Below are 15,532 nucleotides of genomic sequence, written 5' to 3' on the forward strand. Positions count from 1 at the left end.
ATAACCTAAAATTATAACTTTAAATAGAACACCCAAGAATCACAACTGAAATGTTTCTTCCATTAATTTAAATCATCACTCATTAATATAAATTCAAATCTAATTAAGTCAAAGAAAGACAGCTGGAATTTTTTTCAAAGGAAGTTGAAAGCACGCCAAGCAACAACTGGTGATGAAAACTCACACGCATTGGAAATGAAATATAATAAAAAATAGAACGCGGAATAAACAACAATACAAAGCCTCCTGTAAAACATGAGCTGCCTTGCCGCCGCCACAGCAAATTAGTCTCTTTTCAATTATTTACTCGACTGTTCGGGTGCGACCGATGTATTCCATTTTCCTCGGAAGGCACGTCAAATTATATTTTCGTTATAGCTTCCGAAAATTAAGGGAGCAGGTTTCTTGGAGCACAAGGAAGCTCTTTCCGCTCTCAACGTGGCTGCTGACCTGTCGCCAGGTGTAACGCGCCTTGCGCTTTAGGTTAGAAACGTGGCTACCAAACAGAGGGAAGAGAGGGCGAAGAAAAAGAGGGAAGAAAGAAAGGAAAATATCGTTGCAGACTTTGGAAACAATCATGAATGTGTAAGAATTCAAGCAAAATTTCCTCGGAGGCTACGCCGTTGCAAGCGTTAAAGATTCTTCGTGCCTTTTTTAAGCCATCTCTATTGCTGTGCTTGATTGGAGGAGGAAGGGCAAAGTTTTAGTTTTTGCAGAGCAGTTTTGAGTCAATGCCAGAGATATTTTGAAGAGAACGAGTGATTTCATCTGGCGATTGGTGGAAAAAATGTAAGTTTTAACAGTTCTAGGTTTTTCTAGTGAAATTTGATGAAATACATGTTTTTCTGTTATGATTGCCCTATTTTTTTTGTAGCAGTTGGTGAAAAAACCGGTTAATTTTTGGGATTCTTAAATGCATTGGTGTTGGAGTAGTGCGTGGCTATAAGACATCATTTCTAGGGAATTTTGATGAAAATAAACCTGTTTTTGGTTATGATTGCTTTTTTTCTGTAGCAGTTGGTAAAAGAACCAGTTAATTTAGGCGATTCTTAAATGCGATGCTGTAAGACATCATTTTCTGGGAATCAACTCTGTCTTTTGTTGTCCTTGAGACGTTTATTTGAGAATTATTTGAGCGCTATTTTGTTTATTTTAAGCCTAGGGCAAAAAACTGAAAATTTTGGCAGGTCGGGAAAATAGATTAAACCTTGAGCCGCCATAACCCCTGCCTTTATTTTCTGTATGTGATTGGAGTAAATTAGTGATTTTATTGATAAAAATGAAATTGCTCTTTGAAGTATCTGAATGATTGATTTCGTTCATTTGTGATTTTAACTTCATTTTTGGGTTAAGAGATGGAGATTATTCATACATTTTCAGGGGATTGGACAAAAACAATCTAATTTTGGAGCGGTGAAGTGAAATTTTTGGATTGTTTAAAAAGTTAGAAGTTTGAAATCTTTAGTCATGCATTCTCTGTAGATATTATGCTAAAACATATTGGAATAGTTTGTCTGAAGGCAGTTTGAATTCTTCATTTCCTGGATTTGGCTTTCTGGTTAGAGACGGAGATCTAAAATTCATTATTCATAAAGAAAATAAGTGAAATTTGAGGCTGTGAGAAAGAAAAATAGAAAATGAGTTAAAAAGCAACCAATCGGAGCAGACGGAGATTTTCTTGTGGTTTATGGTTGGGATTTCTAAATTTTTTTTTTATCGATTTGTTATAAGTTTCAAGGAGGGTCAAATTTATCACATGGGAAGGGTGGGCTTTAGGGAGCAATTTCGGAAAAATGATACCTTCAAAGATTCTCCTTGTTCCTGCATTCTTTTGACTTTGGAATATTTACTTGGTGTCATTTCTTTTTGAATGATATAGTTAATAGGGCTTGCAAATACGACAACGAACAACATGGGATGGAAGCTGCGACCGGCCGTCCAAAAATAAATAAATCTACACTGAATTATGGGAAACTTCATTTTGCGGTTTTTGTTTTTCCTTTTTCGCACGATCAAGTAGTCCAACGGCTCCTAAATTCTCTCATTAAGAACAACAAGACGGTATCCTCTGATTACTTCCAATTGAAGCAAATTCTGATGTTACAAACATTATTTGCAAATCTAGTTATATTAGTATCCAAATTTGTTAAATGATGCAAGCTTTAGGTTGGAAATTTTAGTAGCGTCGTGGTAGTGCAAGATATCAAGCTGCCAGTTGAATGTGAGTGTAAGACAATACCATATATCCATTAATATATGGCAGGAATGTATAATTAATGGACGGGGAAAAAGATCTAGTAGTTGAGTGCTGATTTAAGTCCAATTTTTGTACAACATTGCATCAATAGTTGTTATTGTTGAGGATGAGTACCAATAATTGAATGAAATATATCATTTGCTGTAAAAAGTAACCAATCATGTGATGCCACATCAGCTGCACAAGTATTGGGGCATCTTTTGCATACCTATTGGTGCCACCTTTTTTGAACTGTTTTAGACACCTTAACATAAAGCATAATGATGTGGCATGATATTTGATGATGTGGTCCTGAAACTTTAGTTATAAGTTAGGGTGCACAACTATTGGGTCCTCTCTCCTATAAAGTCAAAACAAAGAATATAATTTATTTATAACATTTTGATCTTTCTTCTCATCTTTTTTAATTTTAATATTTTTCTTAAATTAAAAAAAAATATATATATATAATTTATTTATAATATTTTGATCTTTCTTCTCATCTTCTCCAACATCATTAATTTTCTTTCTTTTACATATTATATATTGGTTTACAAGCAAGGGTATAATATACAATATAGTTTCTATTCTCAAAGATTTTAATCAGGTATCTGTAACATGACTCAACCAATAGCATCACACCAAGTGCCTACAATATTGTGCCTAGTATTATTTAATTTAGCTAATACATTAATGGAGGGTAACGTATTATTATTTAGTTTGCTTAATACGGTAATTGACCTAAAATATAACATGCCACAGACCGTCAATTTCCAGTATGCTCTTCTCCCACATGGGTTCGCTTTCGTTAAATTAAAAAACTCTTAAACTTACACGTGCTAAATTGTGAAAATCACACAGACGGCTTTGGACCAGCGGCACGTCACTTATGTCGTATTTCGTTCCCAACGTTCAGGAAGAAAGTTTTCGTGCAAGACAGGTAGAGTGTTAAACGCGGTCCACCTGCCTGCTGACTTGTCGCCGTCCTATGTATAATTGCTCCCAACGTGCTACGTGCTACGTGCTTCAGCGCTTAAGGTTTTCTGCCGACAAGCACCTACAAGAAAGAATCAGCACCTACAAGAAAGAATCGGTGGAAATATTTCGCAACAGAAACAGTTGGGTATGAATTTTAGTAAAAAAGGGACGGGTACGTATTAGTTTTTCTTGAACATTGAATTTGAACCGATGTTTTAAACATTTATTTGTGAGCCGATCCTCGAAATGCGGGACAAGTTTAGGGGTTTATGGTTTCAGCAGGAATTTTTGGTGAAATCCGGTTTCCATATCTGAAAAGTATCGATTTAATCCGATTTCCGAGGGTAAAACTAAAGAAAGATTTACTGAGTTTATGTAGTTTTAAAATCTGATGTTTCGGAAGTTTAGCATTTTTAGACACGATCAACCATCTGTTTAGTATTTGATTGGTCTTCCTTAGCCATTTTTATGAATAATTTTGAATACTATTTTGATTGGTTGTGCATAAGGACAACATCTGAAAATCTTTACATAATCAATTACTCAAAACAAAATGAGCAAAACAAAATGAGCACTTCGTATGTGTTCTCCGTGGAAAATGATATAAAAAAAACATAGTAGTACGGAAAATAGGGCGTTTTAAGGGGTTTTGCAATTTGAAATATGTGAATGTTTGTTTTCGTTTAATTGACCTTTTATTACTGCATTTTGGGTGAAAAATGGAATTTCCTACTACATTAAAACCCTGGTCAAGAAATGAAGCATCGGCTTTCTAGAAAATATTGAACTCGGAGCTAGCAAACTATTGATGGATCCAGGTTTCAGGAATGAGATGCTTGAGTTATTGCGTGAAGTCTTCTCGATCGAAAATGAGAAAGTTACTTTTAAAATTTTTAAGGTTTATAATATTTTTTTAATTTTTGTAACCGGGGTTACAAAGATATACGCGTCCCTGCCCTTAAAGCTAATAGCAACATGCTTGCGTGACAATAGCCAAGTCATCTACGGTGAAGCTGCCACCACTAGGATCCATTCACTGTACCTTAAAAAGTCTTATTTGTTTAAGCGGTATTAGGGGATCCATAGTCACTCAGGCCTTCACTGTACGAGATTCGTCACTTGCTAGATGGTTATGCTTACCATACGTTTCTTTTTAAGTAGGGGATCGTTTGATTTGGTATGTTTTCACTTTCTGTTTTTGCTCTGTTTTGGATTTGTGAAGAAAACAATAATTCGAAGTAATGAAGTAGGAATGGATTAAATTCATTAAAAAACGGGTTAAAACGAGATGTTGTTTCAGCGTTAAAATTTCCTGGCTCGTTTGGCCGTACTTGTTAAATAGTATTTGTTCTGTTTCCGAAAAGCAAGAATTTTTTTGTTCCTATTTTAAAGAAATCTGAAGAATAATTAAGGAAAATTTTAAATTTTTAGGAAATCTGAATAGATATGTTAAAGAATCTTATTAATTTTGGAGAAACCCAACTCGATTTGTCAGGGAATCTTTTCTGTTCAAGAGGAATCTTGGTTCATTCGTTAAGGAATCTCTCTGACAGAATTTTATAGAGAATTGGAATGATCATCTTCTTTATTGAATTCAATTTGCATTCTGAACCTAATTATGTTAGGCTTTTTAGTTTTTAATCCGCAGTACTTCATTGAATAATGTTTTTTATGATTTGTTCTTTGTGGCCGTTCTTGATCAGAAAGAAGACCTGCAATTACGCTGGATGAGTGATGGGTTCATGTTTCAATTCAGGAGAGAGTGTTGAAGCATTGCAATGGAACACTACAAGTTAAGATCTAAGCTGTTCGATACGATCCTGTGGGATTAACTTCAAGCAGAGCAACACCTGTATCCGCCCTGGTCTTATCGAGGGGTTACTGTGCAGTTTTTGAAAGCCAATGCAGTAAAATTTCCGATCAGAACCCTTTCGTTCTGCTTTTTGAATATCGCTGTTAGTTGTTTGTAGTTGAATCTTGTTTAACGATTGCTTCAATAGGAAGTGAAAAGAAGACGATTCATTCAAGGGCAGAAGTATACTGCATCAAGGGGCTTTGAATATTTTAGTAGGTCCCGAAGACTTAACGCCATGGGATTACTTCCATTTTCCAGAAGACTACTTCAGGCGGCCGGTAGTCGTGTATTGGCAAGGAGGGCTGCAAATGAAGCCTCACGATTGATACCGCCGGTGTATACATCTGATTTTGTTAAGCCCAATTTATGGTACTTCTCAACAACAGAAAACCTGCTAAATTATCGCATAACCAGGTCAATTTCTACAACATCGCAGAGCCTCTATCCTATAGCCGAGCAGGTTCCTGTGGAGCACAATGAAAACGAATCACGTGATAGTGTGGAGTGTTTGCCTGGTTTGGGGCCAACTAAGCCAGGGGAGAAGGCTCGTGTTGTAGTCCTGGGTACTGGCTGGGCTGGCTGTCGTTTGATGAAAGGACTGAATACTAAACTGTATGATGTTGTTTGCATTTCACCACGAAATCATATGGTTTTTACTCCTTTGTTAGCTTCTACCTGTGTTGGGACCTTGGAATTTCGATCAGTGGCGGAGCCTGTGAGCAGGATTCAACCTGCTCTGTCTAAGTCCCCAAACTCTTACTTTCTGCTAGCCAAGTGTCTCAATGTGGACACGAACAATCATGAGGTGCGTTAGCTTTTATTTTTCCATTGGAAAGGCCTTTCTCTAAATGTTCACAGTTTTGCTCTGAAGGCGTCTAAATTGGAAAACTTTGAATGCTTAGAAATTTCTTTTTAAGTTTAAATTATTTATCATGGAGTCTAAGTCGGAATGCCCGTTTACAAAGCACCGACAAATTTGCTTTGAACTGTTTCTAATGAATCCTAAATTTGAAAGTTTTTTCTTTTAGTTCTGAAATTTGCTTTTATTTTTAACAATTTCCCATTGTAGCCTGATTTGGGAAGTCCATTACTTAAATACAGGGGACAAGAATGGAGTAAATGTGGTCAGATCAATATCACTGATTTAAGATTTCAGGGGAAAAAATACTCTCGAGTTCGAGTTCGAGAGCTATGGAGTTCGGCAAGGGCAAAAAGTTGGGGAAAAAAAATACAGACATCAAATTCTTCTTATATAATTTAAAAAATAAAAAATAAAAAATTAGTAATACATCTTATCAATATACTTAAGACCATGTAGAGTATTCCACATTAGATGTTTCTTATCATAGCATAATTTGGAGCCTAAATTATCAATATATTAGTCTTATATGGCATAATTCGCCTTATAGACTATATAGCATAATACCATAGCATAATTTGGAGCCTAAGTTATTGATACCCTGACTCGATAATCAAATGGCGAGCACACGAACAATGAACGCAGGCGACACACACAAACGTAGGCAGCACAAACGCAGGCGACACGAATGCAGGTAGCATAAACACAGGGCACAAACCTGAACAGCAACGGACAACTCATCAAACCTGTTCGAAATCAACTGCAAATATTTTTGCCCTAGTTGAAATGCTAAAAAGCTCAAATGACTCCTGCGTTTTATGTCAAAATCGCTGATTATTCATAAAAAAGTTTGCCCGAAACATTAAAATGCACTGACAGAAATATATTTTAAAAATTTAACAAGTCACATGTTTGACCGAAGAATTTTAGGTGAATTTATACGAAATTTCTAAGGTTTTTATGGGTTCGCCGAATTCCGAATCTCAAACCAAAAGTTCGGCGAACCCTGTGACTTACTTTTCAATAATTTTCCCTTCTTAGAGTAGAAACCCCATCCTTTAAATACTTACGAATTTGCTTTAAGAATTTTTGCTTTAAGAATTCCTCATGGGGACTAAACTAGAAAGTTGTTTCATTCTCATGAGACATTAGGTTCACATGAATAGTTACGCCTGAAATAGTTTTTGTGTCAAAAAAACAGTGCAGTTGAGTCCTGATATAAAGATCATAATTTAACACTGCAGACAATACCTTCTACTCATCAATTTGCTTTGCTTTTGACTTTTGAACTCATCAATTTGCTTTTGACTTTTGACAATTTACTATGCAGTGTAAGTCACTTGACGTTACAGAGCTCAGGGCAGAAAAATAGATTTGAAATGCTCTGGGACAGTTTACAAGTTACATGGGATTAAATTTGCTCTCAACAATTCCTCATGACGTTTAATTGGAAAGCATTTTTTAATTTTTTTCTAAATATTTGAAAAATTTGCTTTCTTTATGTTCCAATGTAGTCAAAATCACATGACCATAAGCGGTAAAGATGAAATGAATGTGGTAGAAAGCCTATAAGGGCCTTACTTTGAAATTGTTTAGCTAATATGTCGGAACAGTTCATCTAACTTGCACAATTCGAGAGCAGGGAACTAGTCAGACGGGTTGATTGTAATTAGTATATATAATAATGTATTCAGTTAGCTCTTCCTCTCACATGGAGATGGCCGAGACTAAAAATTGTCCGCCTCTATATGTTAGTGCCTTCTAATTTCAATTTTGAAATTAAAATGAATCAGTAAGGTTCAGTGGTTGACGCCAAAGAATAAATTTATTGAGATTTTGTGCTGCATAGTGATTGGTCAGTCATAGGAAAATGAAATAGCAACTGATGAGGTTGTTCTCTGATGACGAGGATGATGTGGTAACAATTGGGAGAGTGCAAGCTCTGGCCAACACTGAAAGAACAGAATTCATTTTATGACAGCTTAAGCTGGGGTTGCATGAGGGGTTTCAAGATCTATTTTTAAAGAGCAGGAGTCCCCATAAAGTCAAATAGAAAAAGTCAAATAGAAAATGCTACAGGAGTAATTGAAATCTTTTCCTAAAAAAGTGCTTTAAAAAAAATAGGTCGTCTTATGAAGTGATAAAAAATGTTACAGGTTTTTTTTAAATCTTTTTCTAAAACAGTACTTAAAAAATAGCAGCCCCTATTTTTTTAGTGCTGCAGATTTGAGAGGGTGGAAAAGAATTGCTTCACAGCTTAGGCTTTTTTTCTGCCACTTGTCAATTATCTGAAGTTTTTCAATTTTTATCAATCAATTTTTTTAATTTTTTATATCTATTTACTCAAATAAATTGAATATGCTAAATAAAAAATTCATGAGACCACCAGCTTCCATAAATTTTGGAGCTTAAACTTTTAAATGTGAGGTGCACGACAAAATTCATGAGACCACCTGCTTTAAAATAATCATACAAAATTTCAACAGCACCCACTAAATTTAGGAAGCCCCCTCCATGAACTTCAGCCTAAATTTTGGAGCTTAAACTTTTAAATGTGAGGTGCACGACAAAATTCATGAGACCACCTGCTTTAAAATAATCATACAAAATTTCAACAGCACCCACTAAATTTAGGAAGCCCCCTCCATGAACTTCAGCCTTAGTAAGAGAATTTGTTTGGATCATGGAATGTGGATAAGAGAATTTGTTTGGATCATATGGTTTTTCGTGCATTTGTCAAGGCACACAGGAACTTGTGATTGGCAAATTGGTGGGTGACATAGGCTTGCCGGTTATAACTTATATCTAACCGACTTGATGAGAAATATATTACTCAATTTATGAGGTCTACGTTCCACGAACCAATGAACTCTTATAAAGCTAAAAGATCATCATCCTGTGGCCTATCCCTGCTTCTTGCTTATGTCGATTCACTTGCCCTAGATTCTATGTTATTTCATATTTACATTTACATGTTACCATATCAATCACATCCATGCACTCACCATGCTCAACCTATTTTGTAGTTAAATCTGCTCCTACTACATTGATTTGGATGGTGCAATTTATCTGTCTCACTAATGACTATAATATCTTTATTCGAGTCTCTCAGCTGTTATGAAATTTGGATTGACTGAACCGTTGAAGATCAGCTTCATAATGTTGTAACAGTTCAGCATATTATTTTGGATTGTTTCCAACAGGTTTTCTATTTTATGATGATAACATATAAAATAATCTTTAATGCCTTTGAAATTATTTGTATATTTTTAAAGGTTTTCTATTATTTTTTCTCTTGTTTTGCTGTGTAAGCAATCGAACTAATTAGCCATTTTCCTGTCTGTATTTTCAGAGTCACACAGCAGTTTCTTAACAGTCGGTCTCATTGTACAAGCTATAAATGACTTTATCTTGATTTGGTTCCAGGTTTATTGTGAGGCTTCTGGGGAGAAAAATGAATCAATCCCCCATCCAAACTGGCGCTTTAAGGTTTCTTATGATAAGCTCATTATTGCAGCAGGAGCTGATCCACTGACTTTTGGAATACATGGGGTTGATGAGCATGCTATATTCCTAAGAGAAGTTCATCATGCACAGGAAATACGGAGGAAGCTTCTCCTAAATTTAATGTTGTCAGATGTGCCTGGTAAGCTATGCCAAACGTTTCTTCTAAACTTAATGCTCTCAGATATGCATGTTTGGTTATCTCAAAAGCAACTTTCTATTTGAATGAGTTCTCTAGAAACTTGTCCTAACCTGTGTTGTCCCCAAGCTAGCTGGAGTGAATAACTGAAAGACTCCAAGAGAACTTAACTCCATATGTTTGAGTGTCGCATGCAAATAAATATATGCGATTATGTTTTTTAATCTGAATACCTGTTCCAAATTTCCTTTATAATGTTGTTTGAAAAATAAACCATCACACCCTTCTACCTAAGGTCTGAGACTCGATTTAGTAACAATCATGCATGCTCACGCAATCTTGTACTGTATTCTGGATTACAAAATTAAAGAGTTGCCCTTATGATTAGGTGGAACTATGCCAATTTGAAGATTTTTTTCAGATTTGTCCTAGACCTGTGTTGTCCCTGAGACAGCTTTACTGAAATCTAAAACACTCCCAAGAGAATTAGATGCCGTATGTTTAAGTGTAACTATATGTAATTATGATTCCTAAATTCAATTCTTTTCTCAAATTTTCCTGCTAATATTGTTTGGCATAGTCAAATCTAAAACACTCCAAGAGAACTAGATGCCATATGTTTAAGTGTAAACATATGTAATTATGATTCCTAAATTCAATTCTCGTTTGTTTGGCATAGTCAAATCCAAAATACTCCAAGAGAATTAGATCACACATTTTTAAATGTAAATATATGAAATTATGATTCCTAAATTCAATTCTTGTTTCAATTTTTTTTTGCTAATATTGTTTGGATTGCCAACCATAACACCATCCCATATGAAAGGAAGCAAGGTATGTGGAAGTGCTTTTGAGATTAATCTTAGACGAGAGTAGCGTGCAAAATTTCATCTCCTATGCCAAATATAAATGCATAGGTGGTTTTTAATCAAATTTTGGGGACATTTAGGACAGCCCAAAAAGCCCATGGATTCATATGCTTGTTTATACTAATTTAATTTTTTAAAGTTAAAAGAAACAGAGATAAAATTGTGTGATACTGGACTTTTCAACACTTGAAATCAGGCTAAGATTTCCATTGGCATGTGGGATTCTTCTTAAGTTCTTGTTTTCTTCTTTTATTTATTGTTGCGCCTTCAACTATGTATTTTGAACTTTATTTTGGAAAAACATATTTTGTATGGGTGTAAGAGTTATTTTATTTTAGTTTAATCTTGTAGGTTTTTCGTTTTCATATTATTGGGTTTTAACACATGGAGTGTAAGGCTTATGAAGAACTTTTTCCAGAATAAAATTATTTGTTCATGTTAGATTGTTGATGTTACACTGTGAAGGACTTTGATTTGTCATGCATGAGAGATTAAAGGGGTTGCACATTTGGATAAGTATCATTTTAAAAAAAAGCTCATAAAATATCATTTAAAAAAATCATTATATTTATATTTTTCTTTTAGAATGTCTTGATTAATTAGAAATTGGATTGCCAATGTCCTTGGACTCATAGTTGATTGCAATTACAGGAATTACAGAGGATGAAAAAACCCGTCTTTTACACTGTGTAGTAGTAGGTGGTGGCCCTACTGGGGTTGAGTTTAGTGGTGAACTAAGTGACTTTATCAAGAGAGATGTATATTATAGATATGCTCATGTTAAGAACTATATTCATGTCACCTTGATAGAGGTAAGGAACCTTCAGGCTTCCCAACTTTGATAGTATTGATAATTTTTGTAGTTTCAGAATACTGACGCTGAAGACAACAAGTTTTGACCAATTTTTTCCCTTGCATGAACAGGCAAATGAAATTTTGTCTTCTTTTGACGTGGGGCTCAGGGAGTATGCAACTAGACACTTGACCAAGGTAAGGAATTTTTCTTATGTTAGAAATCTCCTATAGGACGAAGGAGCCACAATACAGATATTAGCATTGCCCAGTTTTACATGATTTATCTTTAATTTTATTAATTTTTAGTTTAAAAATAATTGAAGTGGGTTTGATCTTGTAGCAGTTGCTTTATATCATGAGTTTGATTTGTCATTTTACTAAATAATTGGAGGAAGCATAAATTAAATGCAATATAGGCGAATGGTGGTACACTTTTTATTGTCTTTAGATGCCTTTTCTACAGAGTTGAATCCTCATAGCTGCCTATTAATTTCAGGCAGGAGTTAGACTCGTTCGGGGTGTTGTTAAAGATGTTAAACCGGACAAGTTAATACTTACCGATGGAAGTGAAGTTCCGTATGGTTTACTAGTCTGGTCTACAGGTGTTGGACCCACTCCATTTGTGAAAGACTTAAAGCTTCCTAAATCACCTGGTGGCAGGTACTTTCTTATCCAAATGACAACCTGCATTGTAAATGCTTGATTACAACTTATTCAATTTTACAGTCATGTCAGAACTTTCAATTGGTTGAAACAACCAAATATTATATGCTGTTCGGTACCTAGTAGTGCCAAGAGAACTGATTTGTATGTGAAATTGTAGTATCCTATATTTACATGAGGACTGTTGAATTACAGGATTGCTATAGACGAATGGTTACGAGTTCCTGGAGTAGAAGATGTATTTGCCATTGGTGATTGTGCTGGTTTTCATGAAAGTACTGGCAAGTCCCCACTTCCAGCCTTGGCTCAGGTGACTATCAATCTTGATCTCTAGCATAAAGAAGGTTTGAGTTGAAATTTGATTGTTGAACTTGAGACATTCTACTTGAGATGTTTTCATCGTCGTTGAAATCTTGGAAATATTTTTCTTTATTTCGTCAGTAATTTGACTTCTCAAATCTTTCTTGGAGAATCTCTATGATTGTTGAAAATTTGAAGTTCTAGTCTATTTTGCCAGAGTATATTTGTTTTCAAATTCGCCTTTATTTGTTATATCTGTTCATCACTTAAGACTAAGGGTGTTTACCAATCACCTATTTTACGTAATTTCTATTTTGGATTGTAGATATGCTCAGCAGAAGCTGATAAATCTATAGCTTGGAGTGTTATGTGTTTTACATGCTATCGTATGTCTCGGTTTTCACATTTTATTATTTCAACCAATTTGTGAAGCTATAATTGATTTTGAGCTCAAGCAAGGCTCTATTTAGCTTGACTATAGAGAAATTCTTCAGCCAGAAGATGCATTGGTTTTAGACCTCGGAACAGAAGACATAACTTGAGCCATGAAAAGTTGAAAACAATTAAAATCACTATGGTTTGACCTTGGTGTAGCTGGCAGGAGGTTTAACCCTATCAAATTAAACAATGACTCGAAAGTAGTAGGTCAAACTCTTTTAATAAGGCACCTTGATGCCTATACTCCTTTCCAACAGTCAAGCTGTTGTAATATTGTCACCCTGCTCCTAGAACATCATAAGGCAATGTAATGCAAGCCTTGGGATTGCGGGCTTCAATGTAATTCCCATTTCTTTTATGATAATGGTGTAACCTTATAGTTTATCTAGCAGGAGTTCTTGACTTTTGTGCGCCAAACTCTATGTATAATTGTAGGCCTTCTATGTTTGATTTCTTTTTCTGCTTGAAATATAAAATGCTGAGAAAAATTTAGCATCATGGACTTTGTATTTTTTCTTTCCTCTGGTGGAAGTAGTACATTCTGAGAAAACGCGTGTTAGTATGAGCCCTCTGTTTCTGCTATAAATGGCATGCTGATAAACATTAGCCCTGGGGGACTCAAATTGCAATATTGTGCTCTTAATGGCAGGTTGCCGAGAGAGAAGGAAAGTATCTCGCCAGTTTGTTGAATAATCTGGCAAAGCAAGGTGGGAGCAAGGCAGATTCTGCTGCAGACAAAGATTTCGGGCAACAATTTGTTTACAAGCACATAGGAAGTATGGCATCGGTGGGTCGGTACAAAGCTTTGGTTGATCTCCGCCAGAGCAAGGTAAAATACAGTTAGATGTTGTCCTTGTTATATTTTAGTATTTAATTTTTAGCTGGTGTGTCGCACTGCCCAAATGCTAGTCTGCTCTTATTAGGAGCACAAGATTGAAAGCAACGAGTTAGATGGAATATTTCATAGGGTGCTTGTTTTTGTATCCGATGATTCTAGTTCATGCTTATTAGGAGCACAAACTCAGAAATACCACGAATATAAGTATTCCTGCAGATATCTTATATCCAGTATCTAAGATGTTTCCTATCTATTTGTTTACTGGTGTAGCTTATGTAATGCGTTTTCCTTGAGCAGGAGTCCAAGGGCGTATCAATGGCAGGTTTTGTGAGCTGGTTAGTCTGGCGATCAGCGTATCTGACACGAGTGTTAAGTTGGAGGAATAGGTTTTATGTGGCAGTAAACTGGGCTACGACATTTGTGTTTGGTCGTGACATTACACGAATATAATCCAAGCTTCAACTGTGTTCTCTCATACTGTTATAATGCACGGGTTGAGCAGAGAACAAGAAATTTTGAGCTCACTTTTCTTACCTTCAAAACCTTGTTGGTAATGATTCTTTTGTCCGTGGCAGCCTAGGTGTAGTGTTTTTTATTGAATTTGTTTTTTCTGTACCACAGCAAGAGTGCAGTTTTCGTTATATCTATAAAATTTTGTAAATCTTCTTAGGTGCCTTTGAAGTTTGAAGAGAAAATATGCTTGCACAGCAACTTCTGAGTTTTTTTTATCGTATTGCTTTGGGCTATATTGCTAGCATAGCATCATGAAAGAGGAATAATAGGAAAGCAAAATACAGGAGTTGGTAGGTTGTAAATCTTTTTCAAAGTTGTGAGTTCCCTGTATGCCGGGATAATTACTGTGCCTCAGATTCAGTAGGATTATATTTTGGTGGAAATTTCTTAAACAAAAGAATATCACCATTAGAAGTATAACATTTGCTTCAATTTTTATGAAGCAATATATTATTTCTTAAATATTCTCCAATTCTATTGCCTCTTTTTATGAAAAAACAACTATATATTTGGAGTAGGACAAAACTAGGAAATTGATATTTCAATATTGAAAAAATGCTTTTAGTATTCCTTGCTGAAAATTGGATGGTTTTCCTTCGAAATTCCTTGCAAGACATTTTTGTTGTCAGTGTTCTGATGCAATTTAGAAGTCGTATCCTAAAATATTTTCATTTGTACGGAAACGGATTATTATAGAGAGCCATTGTTGGCCTCTGTGATCTGAAACTGAGAAAATGGTCAGGTGGTTCTGAACAATGGAATGATGGAGTTTCTAGTAATTTGTAATTAAAGTAATTAAAGTAATCTTGAGTAAGATTTGTTTCTGGAAAAACTTTCCATCCTTAATTGATTCAAAAGTATGCACAGTTTTTTCAGAAACAAATCTTCTTCATAGTACATGTTTCAATCTTCTTCAGAAACAATCATACTACGTAGACTGGAAAATTCAAATTTTCTTCATACTACATGTTTCATGCATAGTTTTTTCATAAACAAATCTTCTTCATACTACATAGACTGGAAAATTCATGTCTACTAATATGGAAAATTCATGCCTACTAATCTTTCCTCTAGAAAACTCTACTATTTTTAAGCAAGAAAGAGCAGGGAGAAGGCGAGGCATTTCTCCCAATGTTATGAGATCAGATCTTAGTCAAAAGATACTAATTCATCCAGTATTATTAAGAAACTAGTCATTCATCTCAGAAGCCTAGAACGTTCAAGAGTATAAAATGTGGCAATCTGTTTACACTAGGATGTTCCCTACACCAAATCTCAACCTGTTGGAGGTTAAATGGATGGTTCTCGATTGTATGGAACGATGAATTATATAGTTCATTTTTATGGTCCTGATCATGCTTTTTTCTTTTGAATCAAAAAAATAAAAGTTTATATGGAAAGCCATCAAATTATTTAGTTAATTTTATTTGGTCGTAATCAGTATAAACGATGACCTTTGTCTTTTCGCGAATAAGTGGCAATTGCAGGAGACACTACTTTAGTAAATAGACATTGAGGAGGTGTGCTTCTCATTTCTTTTTCTGG

General features: G+C 35.1%; 1 protein-coding gene across 5 annotated transcripts; it reads left to right on the forward strand.

The window, feature by feature from the left end:
- Positions 1–348: 348 nt before the first annotated feature.
- Positions 349–14,504, forward strand: LOC131046520 (internal alternative NAD(P)H-ubiquinone oxidoreductase A1, mitochondrial). 5 transcript variants are annotated; one of them, XM_057980279.2, is made up of 10 exons: positions 3,234–3,386; positions 4,918–5,121; positions 5,215–5,874; positions 9,355–9,574; positions 11,092–11,252; positions 11,365–11,430; positions 11,732–11,895; positions 12,094–12,208; positions 13,286–13,465; positions 13,772–14,504. In XM_057980279.2, the coding sequence occupies exons 3-10, from the start codon at positions 5,305–5,307 to the stop codon at positions 13,922–13,924; spliced, it is 1,629 nt and encodes a 542-aa protein (XP_057836262.1). In that variant the 5' UTR covers positions 3,234–3,386; positions 4,918–5,121; positions 5,215–5,304; the 3' UTR covers positions 13,925–14,504. The 5 variants fall into 5 exon arrangements, with proteins under 5 accessions (XP_057836263.1, XP_057836262.1, XP_057836264.1 ...); XM_057980280.2 differs by lacking the exon at positions 3,234–3,386 and adding an exon at positions 349–789 and having other exon boundaries at positions 4,918–5,874; XM_057980281.2 differs by having other exon boundaries at positions 3,234–3,558; positions 4,918–5,874.
- Positions 14,505–15,532: the final 1,028 nt, after the last annotated feature.

This window comes from Cryptomeria japonica, chromosome 7 (genome assembly GCF_030272615.1).
Source record: "Cryptomeria japonica chromosome 7, Sugi_1.0, whole genome shotgun sequence".
NCBI lineage: Eukaryota > Viridiplantae > Streptophyta > Pinopsida > Cupressales > Cupressaceae > Cryptomeria > Cryptomeria japonica.

Coding starts and splice junctions, on each gene's coding strand:
- LOC131046520 (XM_057980280.2), top strand. CDS start 5,305: ATGGGATTACTTCCATTTTCCAGAAGACTACTTCAGGCGGCCGGTAGT. Junction 5,875..9,354: donor TGGACACGAACAATCATGAG/GTGCGTTAGCTT, acceptor ATTTGGTTCCAG/GTTTATTGTGAGGCTTCTGG. Junction 11,896..12,093: donor CCTAAATCACCTGGTGGCAG/GTACTTTCTTAT, acceptor GTTGAATTACAG/GATTGCTATAGACGAATGGT.